Here is a 23,567-nt window from a genome sequence, read left to right on the forward strand (position 1 = left end):
CCTGCTGGTCACACTTCTTTTGATGCAGCCCAGGATACAGTTGGCTTTCTGGGCTGCAAGCGTACATTGCCGGGTCATGTGGAGCTTCTCATCAACCAACACCCCCAAGTCCTTTTCTGTAGGGCTGCTTTCAATCCACTCATTGCCCAGCCTGTATTTGTGCTTGGGATTGTCCCAACCCATGTGCAAGGCCTTGCACTTGGACTTGATGAACTTCATGAAGTTGTCATGGGCCCACCTCTCAAGCCTGTTAAGGTCCCTCTGGATGGCATCCCTTCCCTCCAGCGCGTCAACTGCACCACACAGCTTGGTGTTGTTGGCAAACTTGCTGAGGGTGCACTCAATCCCACTGTCCATGTTGCCGACAAAGTTGTTAAACAGTGCTGGTCCCAATACCAACCCCTGAGGAACGTGCCTCAGTCTGGACATCCAGCCATTGACAGCAATGCTTTGAGTGCGACCGTCCAGCCAATTCTTATGCACCGAGTGGTCCATCTGTCAAATCCATGTCTCTCCAATTTAGAGACAAGGGTGTTGTGCAGGTGTCAAATGTCAAATGCAAGTGTTGTGCAAGTGTCAAATGCTTTGCACAAGTCCAGGTAGATGACGTCCGTTGCTCTTCCCTTATCCACCAACACTGTAACCCCATCATAGAATGCCACCAAATTTGTCAGGCATGATTTGCCCTTAGTGAAGCCTTGTTGGCTGTCACCAGTCACCTCCTTATTTTCCATGTGCCTTAGCATAGTTTCCAGGAGGATGTGCTCCATGATCTTGCCTGGCACAGAGGTGAGACTGACCAGTCTGTAGGTCCCTGGGTCTTCCTTTTTTCCTTATTTTAAGAATGGGGGTTATGTTTCCTCTTTTCCAGTCAGTGGCAACTTCCCTGGACTGCTACGACTTCTCAAATATGATGGATAGTGGCTTAGCCACTTCATCTGCCCATTCCCTCAGGACTCACAGATGGACCTCATCAGGTCCTATGGACTTGTGTAACTTCAGGTTCCTTAGATGGTCTCAAACCTGATCTCCTATGGTGGGCAGTTCTTCATTCTCCCAGTCCGTACCTTTGCGTTCTGCAACTTGGGTGGTGTGGCTGGAGCACTTGCCAGTAAAGATTGAGCCAAAAAAGTCTTTGAGTACCTCAGCCTTCTCCATATTCCAGGTAACCAGGTCTCCCATTTCCTTCCAGAGAGGGCCTACATTTTCCCTGGTCTTCCTTTTATCACTGATGTACCTATAGAAGCTTTTCTTGTTGCCCTTGACATCCCTGGGCAGATTTAATTCTGTCAAGGCTTTAGCTTTCCTAACCTGATCCTTGGCTGCTCAGACAATTTCTCTGTTTATTCCTCCCAGGCTGTGGGCTTCCTTTTTGTGTTTGAGTTTGTCCAGGAGCTCCTCGTTCATCCACGCAGGCCTCCTGGCATTTTTGCCTGACTTCCGCTTTGCTGGGATGCATCACTCCTGAGCTTGGAGGAGGTGATCCTTGAATATTAACCAGGTTTCTGGGGCCTCTCTTCCCTCCAGGGCTTTATCCCATGGTACTCTACCAAGCAGATCCCTGAAGAGGCCAAAATCTGGTCTCCTGAAGTCCAGGGTAGTGAGCTTGCTGTGTGCCCTCCTCCCTGCCCTAAGGATCTTGAACTCCAGCATTTCATGGTCACTGCAGCCAAGGCTGCCCTTGAGCTTCACATTGCCCACCAGCCCCTCTTTGTTGGTGAGCACAAGGTCTGGCACAGCACCTCTCCTCATTGGCTCCTCCATCACTTGGAGAAGGAAGTTGTCATCAACGCATTCCAGGAACCTCCTGGATTGCTTATGTCCTGCAGTGTTGTCCTTCCAACAGTTATCGGGGTGGTTGAAGTCCCCAGTGAAGACCATGGCTTGTGAACCTGAGGCTGCTCCTATCTGTCTGTAGAGGGCCTCATCCGCTAGGTCTTCCTGGTCAGGTGGCCTGTAGCAGACCCGCACTGTAATGTCACCTGTCCCTGCCTTCCCTTTAATCCTGACTCATAAGCTCATAAGGTCTCGGTCAGTTCTTCATCCATCCCCAGGCAGACCTCCATGCACTCCAGCTGGTCATTGACATAGAGGGTGACACCCCCTCCTTGTGTCCTCTGCCTGTCCTTCCTAAAGAGCCTGTATCCTTCCATTCCAACACTCCAGTCATAGGAGCCATCCCACCACATCTCCATGATGCCAATAAGATCATAGCCCTGCAGGCATGTGCACATCTCTAAGTCCTCTTGTTTATTCCCCATGCTACGTGTGTTTGCCCAGAGGCATTTAAGTTGGGGCCCAATGAAGCTGACTTACTGGCTGGAGTGGCTGGCATTCCTTTGTGCTGCTCTTCAGGTGCTCTCTTGCTGACCTGTGATCCCTCTGCAGGCTCCGGGCATCTATTGCTGACACTGGCATTAAACTGGTAGGATTGGGATGGATTGGGGTTCCCCTCCCTTGGCAACTTATTTTAAAGCCCTCTTCGCCAGCTTGGCAAGCCTATGACCAAAGATGCTCTTCCCCTTCTCTGACAGATGCACCCCATCAGCCCCCAGTAGACCAGGTTTCTCAAAGCAAGTCCCATGGTCCAAGTAGCTGAACCTCTGGCTGTGGCACCAGTCCCATAACCATTTGCTGATTCACCAGATTGACTGGCCCTTTCAAACCCATTCTCTTTGATGGGGAGGATTGATGAAAAAAACTGCCTGTGCTCCAGAGTCCCTTACTGCTGCTCCCAGGGCTCTGTAATCCTTCTTCATATTCCTCAGACTGCAGATAATAGTCGGTGGACTGTATGAGGCTTGGTAGTTTCTCGATGACAACCCCGATACAAGCCCCAGGTAACCAGTGCACCTCTCTAGAGAGTGTGTCAGGCAGGCAAATGGTGCCTCTGTACCTCTCAGAAGAGAGTCACCTACTACTATCACTTGTTACCTCTTCATGGTTGCACTGGTTGTTATACGGGGAGTGGATCAGGCTGCCTTACTCAGCTGCAGCATCTCTCCTGATATGACAGGTCTTCCCTCTTTAGTCTGCAGAGTGGTGAAGCGGTTCTGCAAGGGCACCTCAGGCTTCGGGGGAAGTCTCTTCCTCCTGCAGGTCCTTGCTGTTGCAAGCTTCCATTCTTCTGCATTATTGGTTCCCCTCCCTTCTGTGTGTGCCAGTGGGGGAGTTTTTGCCTGTTTGGCCGTGGGCAGTGGGTCCACTGCAGACTGCGCTTGGAACCCGCTACCTAACCCATTCTCAGCCTCCTATGACATTACGCAGCCTTCTCACTGCCTCCTGCAGCTCAGCCACCTGCTGCAGGAGGTCCTCCACCTGGGCACACCTTTTGCAGGCAGGTCTGCTGCCTGTCCCTGCCCCAGGAGAAAGGTCTAGGCACTGCCTGCTGTCTGCGGTCTGCACTCCAGCCTCTCCCTTCAGCAGCTCCGTCTGGGTGGAGGCACTGGCCACCACTGGGATGGATGGTGCAGACCCCCCAGCCAGAGCTGCAGCCTTTGCTCTCACGAGTGCCCACAATTCTGCCTTGAGGATCAGGTAGGATGAGTGTCCTTGGCCTGTGCAGATGGTCACAGAACGGTGCCACAGTCCACACAGTCTGAAACACATGCATGCCAAAATTTCAGTCAACCCATTTTTATGAATAAAAGAAGCTGTACCAGACCCTGATATGTCAAAATTCAAAAGACATTGTGCTGGGGTTTCCAGGGAGGTGCATTTCCTAATAACATGCCTCATTGGTTTATATAATTTACGGTTTGACTGGTTCAGGTTAACTGGCTCTGTACCAGTGAGATGTAACATCTGGTCAATTTGGAAAAAAAAACCTTTGCTGGCTAAATTCTGTGAAGTGATTAGCATGCACAACTCAATATGATACCAAAATAAATCTTAGGCCTATTCCTGTAGAAGCCAGTATCAACAAAGGTCCCTGTTTTTATGGTAAAATAAGTAGGTAGTTGGGAGAGTAGCAGAATAGGGGTATTTAGGAGGAGGAGGGACTTAGTCACTGAATCAATAACAGGAAAATGGTGCCAACAATATGAATGGAAGCGTCTGTTGAGGCTGTGCTCATGGACCGTAACAGAGGAAGTTTATTTGCTTTGTATAAAGGCCTTTCGTTCACATGGAAAATAATGATTCCATTAATTTCTTTTGGAACTAGCGACCTTTTTGAAACTTCTAACCTTTCGTCTGTACGTGATTTACATTCCTTCTTAGTTGACCACTAATTTCAAACACACACACACAAAAAAAAATCATTATAAGGCACAACTGAAGTGGAAACAACAAAAAACAAACTTAGTGTCGTGGTTTAAGCCCAGCTGGTAACAAAGCACCACGAAGCCGCTTGCTCACTCCTCCCCCTCTCCCCTGGCCCCTGGTGGGATGAGGAGGAGAAAATGTAAAGAAAAGCTCGTGGGTCGAGACAAGGACAGGGAGGGATCACTCCCCACTTATGATCAAGGGCAAAAACCAGACTCAACTTGGGGAAAAAAACAAAATACATTTAATTTACTACTAATCAAATCAAAACAAGGATAATGGGAAGTAAAACCAAATCTTAAAACACCTTCCCCCCACCCCTCCCTCCTTCCTGGCTCAACTCCACTCCCAGTTTTCTCTACCTCCTCCGCCTTAGCAGCGCAGGGGGAAGGGGAATGGGAGTTGCAGTCAGTTCGTCACACATTATCTCTGCCACTCCTTCCGCCTCAGGGGGAGGACTCCTCACTCTTCCCCTGCTCCAGCGTGGGGTCCCTCCCACAGGAGACAGTCATTCACAAACTCCTCCGGCATAGGTACTTCCCCCGGGCTGCAGTCCTTCAGGCACAGGCTGCTCCAGCATGGGCTTTCCCATGGAGTCACGGCCATCTTCGAGGGCCTCCCCCTGCTCCGGCCTGGGGTCCTCCCCGGGCTGCAGGTGGGCATCTGCTCCCCCGCTCCCCTCCATGGGCTGGGGGGGACAGCCTGCCGTCTCACCACGGGCTGCAGGGGCATCCCCTCCTCCAGAGCACCTCCTCCCCCTCCTTCTTCACTGACCTTGCTGTCTGCAGAGGGGTTCCTCTCACATTCCAATCCCACCACTCACTGCAGGTTCCCCTTCTTAAATCTGTTCTCCCAGAGGCGCTACCACTGTCGCTGATGGGCTTGGCCTGGGCCAGAGTCCGGTCTGACTTGGAGCTGGGGGTGCTTCTGGCAGCTTCTCACAGGAACCACCCCTGCAGCCCCTCCCCCACTACCAAGACCCCACCACACAAACCCAAAACACTTAGCACTTTTTTTTGTTTCAATGCAATTTAATATATTTCTTAATGAAGTGAAATTTGGGCAAAGGTAACACTTTGCAAAAATACAGCCCACACATAGATGAGTCATTATGCAAACATTTAAAGGATTCAAGAGGTTTTATTGCTCACACACAGGTCTCTGGACAACCAAATCAGTATACAACAATAAGAAGTTATCAGCCTTTTTAAACTTACACAGGAATAAAGCTAAGGCTTCCACGTCTGACCTGTTTCTTCTCTCCTATGAAATACTCATGTTGTACTTCAACAGAACTGTTTTAAAATTATGTATCTATTTACTAAAGAAACTAAAAACCTCAAGATGTGAATCCTAATCAACAGAAAGGGGCTATTCTTAGAGTACCCTCTGCACTTAGTGGTATTCTGACATGAAGAAAATTGTCTTTTGCTGTCTCTGAATAGTAATCAGCATTTTGGAACCACTTCACTATTCTAATGGCGGCACATCGTATCAATTTCATTCACCATGACATTTTCAAAGCAGTCAGTAAAATTCTATCTCATAACATGTTGACATGATGGTGAGTGAAAAAAATCTCCACTTCATAGATAATTACTTGTTTTTTAGAAATACTATATTGATTAATGGACCCAAGGAAGCAACTGACTTAACTTGATGAAGGTACAGTCCTGATTATGTGCCTATATTTAGGCAATTATGTAGAATCTAACAGTGGAAATACAAGAAGTAAACTTAGTATTGGGTCTAAAGCTATAGGCTATAAGACGTGTTTCAACCTTCTCTGTTTATTCTGCTTCACCTCTGAGGCTTAAAAGGTGTATCCCCTTGACTATGCTCAACTGAACTGTTTTCAGATGAAAAAATAAATTAAGAAAGGAAACTTACATGGCTTTTTCTATGAGAAAGCTGGTATGAGTATCCTAGTTCCTGAGTATTAATTATGTATCACTGGTTTCTTTTACACATTCAATCTTTTTCAGCACTTTTTAGCTAGAGTAAAATGATTCCTTAGTTAAAAAAAAAAATCTTTGGCTATTTGATCAGAAGGGAGCAGCCCCAAAAATACGTTTAAAAGAAAAACAACAAACCCCAAATGAAGCAGTGGTCATATGTGAATGTAAGCAGCTCTATTCATGGGTATCAAGGATCTTTGTCATTTGAGATTAATTAATTGCTCTGGGTTGTTTTAGCTTGTCCGCCTTCCCACTGGGGACCAAACTGCATCCACACGTGCAACTGCCATAATGGAGCTTACTGCAGTGCCTACGATGGGGAGTGCAAATGTACCCCAGGATGGACTGGCCTTTACTGTACACAAAGTAAGTGACTTTTGTTATCCGTTCTTAGTCTACAAATCAATGACAGAATTTTCCTTCAGAATTTTCACACTTCATTCATTGATTTCTTCCCATGCTGCTGAACCTTTTTTGATCCAGCAGATGCAATACATTACCTCCATGGTTGCAGGGAGGCCCCTGTATAAGCACTGGCAGAGTGCTGGCCACTACATTCAGGCTTCTCTTTAGCCTTCCTTTGGAGGAAGACAACTTTGGCCGCAGCCAGGCATCCCTGTGGAGGAGTCTGTCATGTGCACATGCAGAATGAATGACTGACATTCAGATGCTACCACTGCAGATGTGTGGTTATGGGTGCAGTCTATAGCATGGAAGGTGTCAGCTCTGCAGGTGTTCCCCACAGGGTGGGATGACAGTACCATCTAATTCCTTCCCTCTCTGAAATGCCCCCAAAAATTACTCTAGCAGCGGGGACCCAACAACCAAGATTGTAAGATAACACAGAGCTGACTGAAGCCATGAGAATAGCTTCTGGCTTAGCTGTGGCTGTGGTCTACTGAGGCACAGTCCCTGTTGTCACTGCAAAGTGATCATACAGTACATCTTGTATCTGTAATTGCTACCTCCTGAGGGCAATTGCAACAACAGCTGTAGCTCAGCACCTGTGATTCAAATACTGATATAGAAGCTATTTTATTTGGAACTTAGAAACTTCACTTCACTAGACTGTAATGTTACAATTTTTTTTTTTAATTTTCTTCATGTAATTACTACATTAATACTGATGTTTTTCCTAAGAGATTTTCATTAAAATAAAAATCCAAGCTGTGCAGTGACGGGGTGTAGGTATATGGCACCCATTATATGCTGGGTAAGAGTTTATATAAAGTTTGAGAAATAAATATTTGTTAGAGATAGATGTTGATGAAGCTGGCTTCTTATCTTTATCATATTACAGCTTCAATTTGGTTTATCTTCAATCCAAGCACCCCCACTGTCTGTAATCTGGGCACAACCATTATCTTAGAACTCTAGAAAAATAAGACTGCTAACTGTGTTTTCCCTTCAGTGTTTAAATGCACATTTTTCATAAAATCAGAACTCTCCTTTTCCAAGTGAATAATGTCATAATGGCAGGAAATAACAGATATATTATAGGGCCATATGGATGCAGCTCTGGAAGACATTGACTATACTGGTTCAGCTGTCAGCTATCATGGTTATTTTGCTTCCTGCTGGTGAATAATGATCCCTTTGCAGCGATTTGTCTTCTTCATACTGAAATGGTATCTTTGTGAGGAGCTGAGATACAATATGTTATTATTTTTAATTTTTTATGCTTCAACATCAACTGTGCAGAAATTGTGTCCAAAGGTTCATTCATCACTGAACAGACTCCCTGCTCTTGTTCACAAACTGCCCTCTTTCTCCTCCTTCAAATATCTTCTTAAACCCATTTCTCTGAAGAGCCCTTATTGCTGCCTTCTGAACATCTGCTGTCCGCACAGTTTTCCAACCTCATTTTTATGTAGCTTTTGCTTAATGTGTATTTTAAACCACTTAAAATAGGGTGGGTCTTGATCTATTGTGTTTACAGAATGCCATGTTGAGTAGCAGGGCTACAGCAATGACTTCTCAACAACTTACTTAACCAGAATATTTGCATTTTATTTCTAGAGCGGTTGTTTCACGCCTTTTCCTGTCCCCTTGCTTGTATTGCAGGATGTCCCCTAGGATTTTACGGGAAGGACTGTGCATTGGTATGCCAATGTCAGAACGGAGCCGACTGCGACCACATCAGTGGGCAGTGCACCTGCCGCACAGGGTTCATGGGGAAGCACTGCGAGCAGAGTGAGTAGGGATGGGAATTGTTTATGCCTGGTAGCAAATACTGAACCCTGAGCCAACCCTCTGTTGTTTTGACCACAGCTGTGATACAACCTCTTGGATTTAGTGGGAATTGTGATGGAGAAAGAGCTTCAGGAGTTGGACCTAGGCTTTTTCCAAACAGATAAAAGCCCACAGAATTAGTTATTAAGACTGATTATGGTTGTGATGGCCATTTCTTTCAATTTGTAGCTACATGGAAAAGGCATTTGTACTACATTCTAGTTGCTTTGGACATAATGCTAAAAAACTCCCAACAACTCTGTCATGTAAAAGTAACAAATGAATCCAAGTAATTTTCATTAGCGTAAACCACAATGAAAACTAATAGTTAGAAAACAAAAGAAGTACCACATCAATCCTAGTGGATAGAATTAATCTTTGCAATGTGGTTTTACAATACAATTGGATTACAAAAGTGTAATAGATGGCATTTTGTTTTCACATATGTGTGATTCTTTACCCAAGAAAATCAAGAATAACACCACTGATGTCAGCGGTGGTAAAACATTGTACAACATTAAAAGACTAATCAGGCTCACAATCACAGAACTGTTAGTCCGACTTTTGCTAACATTACAGAGTGGTGCTCACACACTTCATGCATTATATTGCAGTGCAAAGGAATCCATTCAGCCTACTACTGTGAAGGTTTAAACCCATCTTTGGCATCAGCGTTGTGCACAAAGCATTGCCTTTGATGTGTGGAGGACACTAAGTATTACCTATAACCAGGACTGATTTAGCTGCATCTGGATCTGAAGGGCTGTGCAGTGGCTGAGATAGCATGTGTCATACCTGTAACAGAAAGGAGGGGAGGTTACTACCATCTCTATAGACACACTTTATTCCCTCAGCAGTTGGTCTAGCCCCTAGGAGTTATTTTTTTAAGGCTAATCAACATTTATGGTAGAACCACTAAAAATTTAGAAGTGGATTTTTTTTTCCTAACAAAAATACAGTTGCAGCAAAATCTGAATGGTTTAGAGGAATATATTTATTTCAGTGAAATAATAGGTGGCAGCATGTAATTACATATTTAAATTTTCTTATTCAACTCTGATGATTTCAGTGTTTCACTTCAAAGAGCATTAATGTTTAGGAAAAGATAAACTTTCTAAGATCCTCTCCTGATGTCATGATCAAAAGATCATTTTGAATACTTTGGCAAGTCTAACTTTATTATTATGTTTTATAGTTTTTATATTTTATCCTATAATTTGGTAATAATTATTTAACAATATTAAACTAAATGTTTTGGTATTTCTGAATTTGAACTTCAGTTTTAAAAATTGACTTTTTATTCCAGTTCAGATTTCAAAATGCCAGAGTATGTTATGACATGATGGGTTTTGCCCAGCCATTGACTTCAATACTTATATTCTTGTTTTACTGAATGTAACCAAGAGAAGGAGAGGGTATATAAGCATGAAATTCCACTTGAGTCTGGATTTATCAAGACTGCAAGAACGTTTTTCTAAAATCTATTGTGTTACATTATCATGTAAATTATTCTAAACTAGGAATACAGAAAAGATGAGTTAGATATTTTAAAAAGACAAGAAGAAAAACAAATTAATATAATTACAAAACTCCTGAGAGATTTCAGAAAATTGAGTCTCAGAAGGGGAAGAAATACCACACTTTCTTAAACCATCAGAACTACAATAATGTAACAAGCCACACAGTAACAGAGGTGGCAGTATAAAAGAAATAATTTTTATCAGTGTAGGATAATTCTCTGCCATGCTAATTGCCTGATGTAGGAGACACTTTGATCAGTAATTAATTATTGTACTCAAATCACTCTGGGAGAGAAAAAATAATGTAAAAGTCTTCCAATTAGCTTATTCTTCATAATCTAACACTTTTCTTCTGTAGGTAGTTTCTCAGTATATCCATTACAGTATCAAAGTATGCTATAAGCAGCCTAGTACCAGTTTTATTTTTATATAAATGCATGGTGTATATTAGACTCATTCTTGCAGCCCTTATTTCTTGCTCTTTTACCACATCAGCATATTTGTCATATGACATGACACCAGACAGATGTTTGGCTTCACTCATATGTTTACGTGATTTTTCAAGCACTGGAATCTGAGTAACCTGAGAGACCTGACATTCTGGTGTAGAACTGGCATTTTGTTCACATTTTGTCCATTTCTTCACTGTCTTGTACCCTTTTAATCTATTTTTTTTCCTTCCTAATTTCACTGCTTTAGTGGCAGCAACATTACAGGTAAAGGAAAATCACTTCTGAATGCAACTTCCTTCTCCTTTTCCTTCTCCTCTCCTGCGCATTCACATACACACACACACATATAGAGAGGGGTCCACTTAAAATCTTGCCCATAGAGGTCTACCACTAATAACACATTGCCATCTGCTGGCTATGTACAAAAACGTATGGGGTTAGAAACAAATGATAGCCTGAATGGTGCTGTAGATCTGTAATACCAAAATATTTGAGAAGTACTGACTATGTATGATTTTTGTTTGCACTTATTTTGTGCAGAATGTCCTCAAGGTACATATGGGTATGGATGCCGGCAGATATGTGACTGTCTGAACAACTCAACCTGTGACCACATCACAGGAACATGTTACTGCAGCCCAGGCTGGAAAGGGGCCAGGTGTGATCAAGGTAAAGCCTACATGCAATAAAATTATTGTAATTGTTTTATATAAAACTTGGATTAACCTATTAAATTCCATCTCTGTGTCATTCATTAAATTAATCTGATAAGGCATGTGTGTTTAAATAGCCCACTCTATTAAATTATATATGTTCTGTAGATTTTGTAAGTATTAGATGCCTCGGTGATCGTTTATTGGAGCAAAGCACTTAAGTGTAGTTTGTATGAGAAGTTTTACAGTGCTGTGCTGTCCAAAGCTGCTGATAGAGCATGTGCTTTACCTGCTCTGTGCTTTTGCCTAGAGCGTGTTCTTACTTTTTCAACTCCATGAAAATATCTCTTTCTGTGAGGAAGACGAATGCTTTTCCTTAAGGCTAGAATTGTCTTCACATTGATTTCTGACATAGTTCTATTTTTGCATTATTGAATACAGTTAAAGTAGCAGAAAGATTTCAAAGTGAAATATTGTCTTGTGCTCCTAACACATAAGCCTCTGAATTTATGCCACATATTTTCATTTCTTCTTCTGTTTCAGCTGGTGTAATCATAGTGGGAAACTTGAACAGTTTAAGCCGTTCCAGTACTGCCATCCCTGCTGATTCTTACCAGATAGGGGCTATAGCAGGCATCATCATTCTTGTCCTGGTTGTGCTTTTCCTGCTAGTGCTGTTCATCATTTACAGACATAAGCAGAAAGGAAAAGAAACAAATATGCCCGCAGTGACCTATACCCCTGCTATGAGGGTCATCAATGCAGATTACACCATTTCAGGTAAGTGACATTTAGAACAGGGTTTTTTTTCTCCATCTCTTGACTTTGTGCATTTTTAGCTGAGCTCTGAAGGGGTTCAGATCTGCCCCTACAGGGCTTGAATGTGCATGTTTCCTTTTCGCATTACCAAGGACTGCTGTGAGCAGGAACATACTCAGTTTTGAGAAGGGTGTCTACAATTCTGCCTTGGAAGCCTTCCTGGAAAGAGAGGCAGGGGAGGGTTTCCCTCTTTAGGAAGAGGAACACTGAGACACTGCTCTCAACTGCCTTTTGCCGGAGAGCAGCCCCTGAGACCACACTGACAGTGGTGCTGCTGAACTGGCACACGAGACCAGTGGGATGCTATGGTAGACTTGTGTGCTTACCTTTCAGCTATCAGAGACAGTTCACCCAAGTTCAGAAGGATGCTGCCCCACTATTTATAGCTGCTTAGTCTGTTCTGCATCATAGTCTTTTAATCTCTGCTTTTGATACTATGAAGGTGGCTTACCCTGGTAAAATGTGTTAATTGTAAGGAACAAGTGACCTTCAATATACCTTGCTTTACTGTGTAACATTTTGCACCCTGAAATGTTTTTCTGCATTAAACAGTGGAAGTATGGACATTTCTATTCCTCTGTGCCTATTTTCGAAAGTGTGGCAAAATATGGTTTCTACTGAGACTTTAAATTCAATGCCAACAGCTTGAATACAGAAAGACTGTTATAGCTGTAGAAAATGAGGATTTCACACTAGCTGTGGCAAGATTCTGTAGAGAGGCAGACAGCAGAGTGGCTTGAGTTTGAAACAAATGAAGGGAAGGAGCAATACTGAAACAAACCAGGAGTTTTCGACCTATGAAAGTGCATGTGAGTTGGGATGCAGTGGGTACATTAAACTTTAGGCAACGCTGTCATTTGCACAGAGCTGTTAAGGAAGGAAGCAGGTAAAGAAGCCTGCAGAAACAGTTGTCAAAGTCAAGTAAGATGTATCACCAAAGGTGGTGGTGCTTTTGAAGCACCAGAAAATGTTGCTGTGAACTTGATGGTAAAAGTGTCTATAATTAGGATAATGCTATGACTACAGAAGCAAAAGAGAGCAAGGGACCACAGCAGAAAAAGAAGTTAGCAAGTAACACTTGGGAATGCTCTGCTGAAAGTGAGGACACGACTAGTCAGTTACTGCTCTGTATCTCTAATTTCTTTAAATGAACGCAAGATTTTTCGGTTTTTTTTCAAGAAACTCTAAATCAGATTCTGAAATCAGTGTAGCACTGTCAAAAACATAGCCTAAGAAAGAAATGCCATGTTATTTTTAGTTGTTCATTTTCCTTTCTTTTTCTTTTCAGAAACCATCCCTCACAGTAATGGTGGAAATGCTAACAGTCACTATTTCTCTAACCCTAGTTATCATACTCTAACTCAATGCACCACCCCACCTCATGTCAACAACATGGACAGACTGACCCTGGCAAAGGTAAAGCATAAAAAAACTGGATGCTTATGTGTAGGTTAGCCTTTGGTTTACTTTGTTCCCTAATGTTTCATATTAGGTTTATTTCTGCTTTCCCTGATTATCACCTGGAAATTCAGCAACTTCTCCTCAGTTTCAGTTTTTATTACCTACCTTTCTTTGAAATAGGCAAAAACTTTCAGTTTTTATTACCTACCTTTCTTTGAAATAGGCAAAAAACAATCAGCTGTTTGTGAACCTTAAAAATGTGGAACCTGGAAAACGAGGCACCATCATGGACTACACAGGAACACTGCCTGCAGACTGGAAACATGGTGGCTACCTCAATGAGCTTGGTAAGAAAAAAAAAAAAAAAAAGGAGGATGTTATTCCTTGTGTTTGGGATGGATTGGAAAACAGAGATGTTTTCCTGGTTCTCCACGCAGGGTAATGACAGGCTTGTCAGACTGTGTGTGAGGTTCAGGGTTCTGGGTTTGACCTTCCTTTAAGGCAGTACCCTTAAAGATAAAAGAGCAACTCCTCGTGAGGAACGGTGAATCAATCCGATGCCCAGTGCAGACATGATATGCAAAAAATCTCATCTTATTTTTATAAAAAGATTTGCTTATTAATTATTTTTATAAAATAATGGTTACAATTGTACAATAAGGGTCTGCTTTGGCAAAATTACATATTTGTATTAAATAAATGAGAGGTTACATATGTCCTTTTTTTTTTTTAATCCCCACCAAATTGAATCAATGCTTTAAAAAGTAGTTTCTCATCATCTGAACTGCTTCAGATGTAAATTCTAGAAGCATCTTCCCAGCTAAACCTCCTGTTTGTTAGAAGACAGAGCATTGTCCTTAACAAGAAAAATTCCTGAGAAGTGGTGAGAGTTGCTGTATCTTGCTTTATGCTATCTTTTGCTGTCTTTTCGTCCTTTCCCAATCTCATGCATTCCAAAATGGCTGGATTGCACTGACCATATCTCTGACCAGTGAAAGCCTTAAAAGGGACTTTCAGTGCCAGTATAATTTAGATCATTTAATTACCTTAATTTCTGTCCTTATCAGTATCAGATTCTGGGCATCAGGACAACAGCATGCAGCTTTTTTTTTTTCCTGCTCATCCTCAATCTTGGTCTAACCACAGTTCAGGCTTAGATCTGTTTTTTTTTTAGAAAAGGTTTTCAGTCATAATGCTAAATGTTCAACTTTACATTTTCTTAGAGCATTTGTACTAGCACTTAAGACTCCTAAGAGATATTGGCTGTAGTTAACGTACTGCAGTAGATCTTGAGTAACAGGGAGATTCTAGAGGACTGGGTGAATGCTGATATTATGTCTGTTTTCTAGGAAATCAAATGGACTTACTTGGGTAGCTCTAGGCTGGTGACCTGGACATTAGTCTTGGTATAAACAACAGAACAGCTGACATGAGATCTAATAAATATGGATGGGGTGGGAATAAAATTAATTGGTTTAGGTATCCTCAAATAACATGATTTCATCCTTGCAAACTATGAATTTTGTTTATAGAGATATTGTATAGATAAAATTATTTTAGGCCTTTTGTAAGGCTTCTAGCATAGTACCACAATACAATCTGATGAAAAAATTAGCACTCCATGATATCAATCAAAGCTATTTGAATGGATTATTTACCAGGTAAGTGCCAGGTCTCTGAAGACAGTTGTCAGGCATTGCTGATTGCTGATGTTTATATTGGGATTTATATTGATAGAAATCTGTTACTAACAGATAATCGCAAAGCTGTAGGCTTAGGCTCTAGGTGTTTAGGCCATTCCTGTAGGTCAAGGGACTGGAACAGAGTGACCTTGGACAACACAATGGGATTGATTAACTTTGGAAGCAAAGTACCAGGCATTGGAGTGAACTTTGCATACCCTGAGATTTACAGGTCAAGATGGGATGCCTTTCTGGTAGATACGGTTTTCCAGATAAAAAATATGCTTTAATCAAAGAGCAGTTATTAGGTTCATTCAAGAGTAACTGGGGGAAATGTAATGGCCCGTGACATATGTGAGGTCAAACTAGATAATTTAATGGTCCCTTATGACCTTAACCACCTTCCCTGTTCAGGAAGCTACTGTTTGAAAGTGTGCAAGCAAATAGTAAAAATGCTTCTGTAACCCAGTATGTGCCATATATACCCAGTATAGACTGGGCAGTTTCACAGTGCTTATAAGAGAATTATTCTGCTAAGGTAGGAAATAGTCCCAAAGCAATTTTTAAAGATTTATAAGCTGTTATGTAATCACTTTTCTTTGATTTTAAAACTACTCTGTTTTTATATAATTTTTCTCAGGTGCTTTTGGACTTGATAGAGGATATTTGGGAAAGTCCCTGAAAGGTGAGGTTTTTTTCTGATCCGTTTAGATTAAATGACAGGGACAATCAGTTTACTCTTCTAAATTATCTTTGGTTTCTGTGTGAAGAGAATATAAAATAATTTTGGACAAAATTATTCCTAGACACTGAATCAATGCATGAAGTTTGTTTGCTTTTTTTTTTCTTTTTTGAATTTTTTTTTTTTAAAAAAACCCAAGCCTTTGTAAGTCTTCTATGTGTCACATCCATCAAATGTTTCTGTAATGCTTGAGTCATGAAATGGCCGTACTTTAGACAGCAGAAGGGGGATGGCCCTTGAATTCAGCCTAGTGAGCCAGGTAAGGATGTATGCTGCCTCTGATGAAAGGCTTTAAAAGAGAGCCAATTCCTCTTGCAGATGGCATGGTCAGTATAGGACTGCATGACTACAAGCCTGCAGTGCTTCATCCCATTCACTGCAGGCCTTTGGAAAGGATATCAAAACATGAATTCATAGAGAGGAATGAAAAGTTTCAGAAATTCATAGTAGTGATGATATTTTGAGCTTTTGAATTACGCAGTTTTCTCATAAGACTTTATACTGGACCATACTGGTGTGTGTCACTATTTCTGTAATATGACTAATGTATGCCAAGGGTAACTAGAATGCCTAAATATCCAAACAATGAAAAAAGTGTGGATAAATCCATATGAATAATGAGTTAAATATGTAGACAAAAGCAGCTGGTTTGTCACCTTGTGTATAATACAGGACAATTAAGCTTAAGGAGTGATTTATTATACCTGGTATTTCCTGGTTTGGAGGATTAGGGGAAGCCCAGTTTAAAGTGTCTTAAAGGAGTCATGAAGTTATGAGCAGCTATCCACTGGCAGGTTCACCAAGGTCAGTCTCATGGTAGATATTCAGGGTCGGGAACAAGTCTCAGCTCTAAAGCTTAGATAACAGCATATCACAAAACAACACAGAGAACAAAGTAACACAGACATAACAAAATCTCTCCCCAGTGTAAGAAAATATGTCTTCTCTTAAACTACAGTTACCTGTCCTTCAGTTAAATCCTGAAATGACAAGCAACTTGAGGTTTCCTTTTCAGTTCTCCTGCGTGCACCTTACAGAAACTTATAAGAAGCTGGTTACTCTTTTAGTGTGGCTGCATACTCAGACTTTGCACCAAACAGGCCATCCCTAGAAGTCACCTTACCATCTGCCCAGACATTGCTATTGGGAACAGTGTTAGATCACTTATTTTAATAGTGTCCTGAGTTCAGCACTTGGGAAGGCAAAAAGTATTCTGAAGTGCCTATTAAAAACTGATTCTGCACATTATCTGTATTTAATGCTAGCTACTGTTTTAACCAGAATTGAAGGTGCTCAAACTTTGCAACAGGAATTTGCTGATGACAAGATCAAGCCCATAAAAGAACTTTCCATTTAAATATTCATGTATGAGTGACTTTTTAGAACTCAAAATTAAAGAATGCCGTGTTTAGTAGCAATGTCCATAGTATGTAGCATGCTTGAGATTAATATGTTTTTCTTTTTGCAGATCTAGTGAAGAACTCAGAATACAATTTAAGTAATTGTTCATTAAGTAGTTCTGAGAACCCATATGCTACTATAAAAGACCCACCGGCTCTTGTACCAAAAAGTTCAGAATGCGGCTATGTTGAAATGAAGTCACCAGCACGCAGGGACTCCCCATATGCTGAGATTGCCGGCTCTGCTTCAGCAAATAAGAATGTTTATGAAGTTGGTAAGTACAAAATCTACTTCTAGATGTTGAAGGTTAAGAACAAAGAGCACAGGACTTTTTTTCTTTGAATCGGTTTAATTAAAACACATGAAAAAAATGCTGATGTGTTCAGATTCTATTTTCTGCTCAAAAGCTATACTAACAATCTCATTCTTTTCAGATAAGTGGTGTTATTCACAAGAACAGAGTTTGAAATACTTTCAGCTCTGTTCTCTAACATAGAGATACCTCTGAATTTCCCTGGTTGAACACCTTTCTTTAAACAACAGCATAAAATAAGCTTAGCATTTGATTGCAGTATAATTCAACTGGAGATTAGGCTGTTAAGTACTGAATGCAGCTGGAGTAAGTGTATGGAAGAGATACAAAAGATCTGTTTCCTCCTCTTGATCAGGAAAAACAGCATCTTCACCGACAGATGTAGTATTTCACTCATATGGGCCCTATCTAGTTACTGCATTACTGCAGTTACTGTAGTTACAGAAAACTTCGGGGTCTTGTGGAATGGTAGTTATCCTAGTGGTCTCTGGACTGGATTAAAGTGTATGTCACATGCCATAGGATACCATTTTCCTTTTCTGTCCTCAATTAGAGATTCCTCTGAAATCCATCAATATCCCCATTGTGTTTCTAAGGATTTCTATAAAATCTTGCCTAAAACCCCCAAATTCATGGGTGTTTTTTTTTTTTTTTAGTTTGTCCACACACAAAGAACAGATGCTGGTCCACTTGCTTCTGTCAGTAAATATACTCATGGCAGGGCCCTGTTGCAAACCCACAGCTGTAACTTAGTGTAAAGCCAGAATACCTTAACAGCAATCTTTGTTTCTACACCTGCATTTCAGGACTCAGCATGACAAGGAATCTTTATAGTGAAGCAGAAAGGAGAGGATATTTTGTAATGCAAACTGAAATGAAATACAGTGCTTGCCTTCTGTTTGTTGCTTCTAGTGTTGAGTGTTTGTGCTGTCTTTTATCACAGAACCTACGGTGAGTGTTGTCCAGGGAGCATTCAGCAGCAGCGGACGTTTCAGCCAGGATCCTTATGATCTTCCAAAAAACAGCCATATTCCATGTCATTATGACTTGTTACCAGTTCGAGATAGCCCCACATCCTCTATGAAGGAGGTCAGCAGTGAATGACCCCAAAAGCTGATGTGTAGCACAGTGGGACTCTCAAGGGGCAAAGTGGCATGGTTGTGCTTCTTCCTCTAGTTTACCATCATATTTGGCTCCTAATCTGTCCAGCAGACAATTGCCGTACATTAAACAGAATCTCAACATGAGGTTTGTATTGTGTATGTAAGTGACAGATGGACAAATGTCACACTCTGGGGATCCTGATCATTCTTTTTCTCATGGCAGTAAATTTTATAGAAACAGGTATGCAACACATTTATACTGTAATGTACTAGCTTAAAAATATTAGTTTGCAGATCAGTTGTGATAACATCCAATTTCAGCGACTTTAAATATAGACTTCATGTTTGTTGTGTTTCAGAGTAGAAATACTCCCAGGACAGTGCAATTTATCAAATACCATTTTATACAGGTGATCTGATTCACTAGTTATGTAGAAGAAAAACTGCCTTGCCAAATTTTACCTTCCATTCTGACCTTTAGTCAAGACATATTAAGAAACAAGATATGATGGGGATAAATAAGCACAATACTGTAGTTGTTTGGGAAATCCATCATCAGGCTTTTTTGTCCATTACTGGTGATGGGCATACCTTGCTTGAATAGTTTTGGAGATAAAAGCATTGCATACATCAATATTATATGATGCCTCAAGATCTCTTGGTACTCCAAACTCAGCACCAGTCTCCAACAAATCTTTTGCTACTGTTCAACTCTGTATGTTGCAGTTCTGACCACTATTTCTGCCATACACAACTAATAATCCATAACATATCAGTAATTACTTCATAAAATATGTAAATTTAATCAGGTTTTTTTTGTCACCATGGACTGATTATGTAAGGAGTGGACAAAGGTGATGACTGCTGTAAATCTTAACTGCAAGGAAAGGTTTACATTTTATAAACAGGTAGTAATAATGACTGTAATATAGGATAAAAATAGTAAAGTGTTCTGATTTTTTTTTCTTAGAAATAATGAAGCAATCTCTGTGCATACTTGCTAAAAAGGCACCTTTTCTTTTTTATAGCTGATGTAGGGAAATACATGCTTAAGCTGGTCTTTTGCATTGCTAATAATGTGACACATATACCCCCCATTCTTCATTAACTTGTGTCTCCATTTTTACGCTGTGTGTCTGTTTCTAGTGATCTAGCTTGTAACTGCAAAAATATTCTACTGTGTATCCATTTCTTTTGCATTTTTGCCAACTGGCCTTTAGTTTGTCTGGTTAAAGAGACCTCTGGGCACAGGGGAGAGGTTAAAGTAAGAATTCATGTCATACTGTCGTCTATCAGAGGTGGTTAGCTAATACATAATAGTTTAACATAATGAATTAATTGGGAAAAAAATCAAGATGTTTTTGTCAAGGATAGTAACAAGAATGCAGAAGAAAAGTAAAAAACAGTCCTTCTTTAAAGGTTAGCTTATTCTGTTGACTATATGGATGGAGACCATCTTTCCAAAAGGCTCCTTTCTCTCCCTCCAAAACAGTCTGTTACGAACTGCGCAATTTGGTGGAAATTAAATTTGCCAAGGTATCCATCCACTGAAGCAAAATTGTCCCCCAAACACATCAGCCTAAAAATAAAATGGCTGCTATAGACTGGACATTCTCTTTCAGTAGAAAGTTACCTCTAGAAACCTAAAAATTATGTGGCAGTATTCCTTCCAGCTGCTGCTGCTGTCAGTAATGCTACCTGCTAACATGCTTGTAACATAATCCCAGCAGGCTTTTCCACCCTGCCCTGGCAGTAACTCTGTAGCCTCTTGTGAATAGCTTGTTTTGGGGGTTGGCATATCCCTTGATGGGGAAAGGATACAGGTGTTTGCATCATATGGCATATAATAGGAAGCACTAGTCCTCTCTTCTTTCTGTGTTGGGGTCACATTTTGGCACATGAGACCTGTCATATACTATAACGATGTGAAGGGCAGTCGATAGGTCAAGAGTTTGGTGTATGTGCTCTCTGGCTTAGCACAGGGAGTGCCACGACAGCTTTTATCTTTACATCTGGACTGCAATACAGTCTGAGGCAAAGAATAATCACTGTTCTGACAGCATTGATACATTCCTAAGAAAATCACAACCAGTTGCCTTTGGAACACTAAATGCAACAGAGCATCAACTGGAAGAAAAACTGAAAAAACTTTTGGAAAATTTTTTTAAAAGGAACCCCAGAGCTGAAATGGAAATACAATTTGCTTTTATTTGTTGTCACTGAAGTGGTGACAAATGAGAGATCTGCATCCAAAGACATCATTGCAGATGTGCCCAAGCCTGAGAATGTATATCCCTGTTTGAAGTGCTCTGTAACATTCTTGTTTCTTGCTGGCCATGAGCACTGGCTGTTTTGCAATTCCCTGGGCATTTCTTGTATATCCTTGGAATAAATAATTTGATTATCTTTACATTTTGCAAGTACAGAAATTAACTACAAGATTTCAAAAGCCAGTTACCATTTAATCCCTCCATAAGACAAAGTATTGATTGTGTTTGTGTACATATGGGTAACATGTAGAGCTACTGGTATATTCATGTGTTTGTACTGTGTGAAACAGACTTTAAAATAAAACTTTTCTTCTCTGAAGCCATGAATAGCAAATGCTGTATTTAGCAATTGTGAGCTGACAAAAATTTATTTTCTTACTCTGTAAAATTTGGAGACCACTAGATAAGTTAATCTTCATAATATAAACAGTTCTTTTTTATATGAAAAAGTGAAGAGCTGAATAAATTATATTTGTTTGAAAATTTCCGGTATGTCACATATCCTCAAGTGATACAGTCAGACAAATATTCATGAAAACAGATGAGTTTCTGATAACTTTGCCTCTTCTGTATATTCTAAATATACAAATTACCAAAGTCTGTCTTTCTATACGTGGGTGAAACTCCTGCTGTGTAGTTAGCATAAGCAATGTCTGCATATATCTGAGCCGGATTTGCAATACTTATAGGTCAGGTAAATGACTTGTGAATTTACTTCAGTGAATGATCATTGGTAGACACTCAGAAAACAGACTGCCTGCAGGGGTAATACATTCTTGTTAAATGATAGCTGTATATCATTCCAGAGGAAAAAAGCACATGGGACTTGTATTAGCAATCCTGCTGTCTCCTGTACAGCTAGGGTGGCTTGCTCTGAAGTACACTCTGCTGTCAGTTTAAGAGACTCCCAACTCAATCCTCATGACTGTCACACAGCCCTTTTTGTAGATCCCAGTATGCTCTTTAGAGAACTTAAATATTTCTGAACATGCTTACTATATTGTGGTGGGAACTTAATGAGTAAGTTGATGTAATAATTTTAGCAAACACCATCTATTCAAAGAACTGGCTTTACCACAGCAGGAATTGAAAGAGATGCCTTGCCTCTATATATTCACATTACAATAGTGAGAAACATAGCATTGAAAATGGAGATGGCTATCCCCTAGCAATGTTTTAGCAGTTTAATAAAGTGCAAAATGCTGCACAAAGTTAATAGCTGATTTTAAAGTAGGTAGTGAGTATAAACTTTAGGTTTTAGATAATGCAGGCATATTAATTCTGGTCATTTAGAAGCATAATGAACCTCAAGGCTTTTTACTATATCAAAGATTTTTAATCATAACACACTGTTATGCATAAAATTTGTCCTTATCTTGATCTACCCAGAGAACTCCCATTAATTTTCATTGGAGATGTGCATGCAGATTACAAGGGAAAGAAGATTTCATTGTACTCATACTTTCTGCTGAGACAATCTGCAAAGTCAAATTGGTATTGAAGGATAAAACAAAATCAAAAGTGGGGAATGTGTTATTTAATGTATATTGGATTTTCCAAGTACTATGACAACAACAGAATTTTTTTTATTAGGTATGTGTCCAAATAGTAATCCTTATACTGAAGCTCTAAAGTCCAGACTGAAGAATAGAGAGCTAATTTTGACAAAAATGCTTTAAAGATTGCATATATAGTAGTTTAAATGACTGAAAACAAATGGGTGCATGTTTATTAATTACTGTACAGAAAATCTTGTCATTCGGTACACTCATACTAGTGCTAGAAGACTGAACCTAACTCTTCTGTCTTCAGTTTTTTAGCCCACAAGACTTCACTTTGATATGATTGAACAGCAATATATTTTTAAAGAAAACCTATCAAGTATGCCTGGCTTTTTTTCTTAGCTGTGACAAAAAAGTGGTTTGTTGTGAAAATATATCTATTTTCCAAAGATGACTGATGTTCTTCATTCTGCCCTTCACTACCATTCATTTCTTTTCACATACCTGTAGGTTAATGTAATAAAGTTTCTAATGAAAGATGGGAAATGCTTTGAAATTTTTTCCTTTGTTTTTCATTTCCTTAGGATAGATCTTGAAATAGCATGGGAAATATAAAAAAATGTTATCCTTGCCCATGCTGGACCACCAAGTAATGTATATTGTTTTCCCTTTTAGAGAAAGCAAGTAGTTCATGAGGTGCTTTGTGGAAAATCAAGGCTGATTTTGAACTGCTAAACTTCTGTGATTACTGTCTGGTCCTGCAGGAATTAATTCTATAAACGGGGCAATTCTTTCAAGCCTGTCTCTTGAATGCCTAAAGCTTTAACCTTTAGACAGATGGGGAGCTGAGTTACCAAAAGCGAGGCATTTCCCTGTTTTCTGTAGGGTAATAGCCTTCGATTAACCATTAAAAAGCCAGTAACCAAAGTACAAACGCAGCATAAAAGGGGTTAACATACTGTAATTTCTTTGTAACTCTGACCCCCTAAGATGAACCTAAAACAGTGGCAACAGATAGATGGTGTGGGAAGTTGTTCTTTACTATCACAGTTTGATCAAGGATGATAGATTTGCCATTAAGAACTGATCACAGAATCATAGAAACATAGCATGGTTTCGATGGGAAGGAGAGAAAGACAGGAGAAAACCCGTGAGAGGGAGCCAAGTGCTGCCTGTGGCCCCCCCGTGGGAGGAAGCGGGGGAGCGCGGAGGGCTGGCCAGCAGTGCTGGGGTGCGGGCAGAGCCTGTGGGAC

At 40.6% G+C, this 23,567-nt stretch overlaps 1 protein-coding gene across 4 annotated transcripts in view; it reads left to right on the forward strand.

Annotated features, from left to right (window-relative positions):
* The window catches only part of MEGF10 (multiple EGF like domains 10), a 112,070-nt gene extending 89,219 nt beyond the window's left edge, over window positions 1-22,851 (forward strand). For all 4 annotated transcript variants that reach the window (XM_030005237.2, XM_030005235.2, XM_030005238.2 and 1 more), the window contains exons 17-25: window positions 6,462-6,590; window positions 8,289-8,417; window positions 10,969-11,097; window positions 11,625-11,861; window positions 13,189-13,316; window positions 13,525-13,648; window positions 15,624-15,668; window positions 17,194-17,400; window positions 18,383-22,851. In XM_030005237.2, the coding sequence (XP_029861097.1) occupies window positions 6,462-6,590; window positions 8,289-8,417; window positions 10,969-11,097; window positions 11,625-11,861; window positions 13,189-13,316; window positions 13,525-13,648; window positions 15,624-15,668; window positions 17,194-17,400; window positions 18,383-18,543 (1,289 nt within the window). In that variant the 3' untranslated portion in view covers window positions 18,544-22,851. The remainder of the gene's footprint in view (window positions 1-6,461; window positions 6,591-8,288; window positions 8,418-10,968; window positions 11,098-11,624; window positions 11,862-13,188; window positions 13,317-13,524; window positions 13,649-15,623; window positions 15,669-17,193; window positions 17,401-18,382) is intronic.
* The last annotated feature ends 716 nt before the right edge of the window (window positions 22,852-23,567 follow it).

This window comes from Aquila chrysaetos, chromosome Z (genome assembly GCF_900496995.4).
Source record: "Aquila chrysaetos chrysaetos chromosome Z, bAquChr1.4, whole genome shotgun sequence".
Taxonomy (NCBI): domain Eukaryota; kingdom Metazoa; phylum Chordata; class Aves; order Accipitriformes; family Accipitridae; genus Aquila; species Aquila chrysaetos.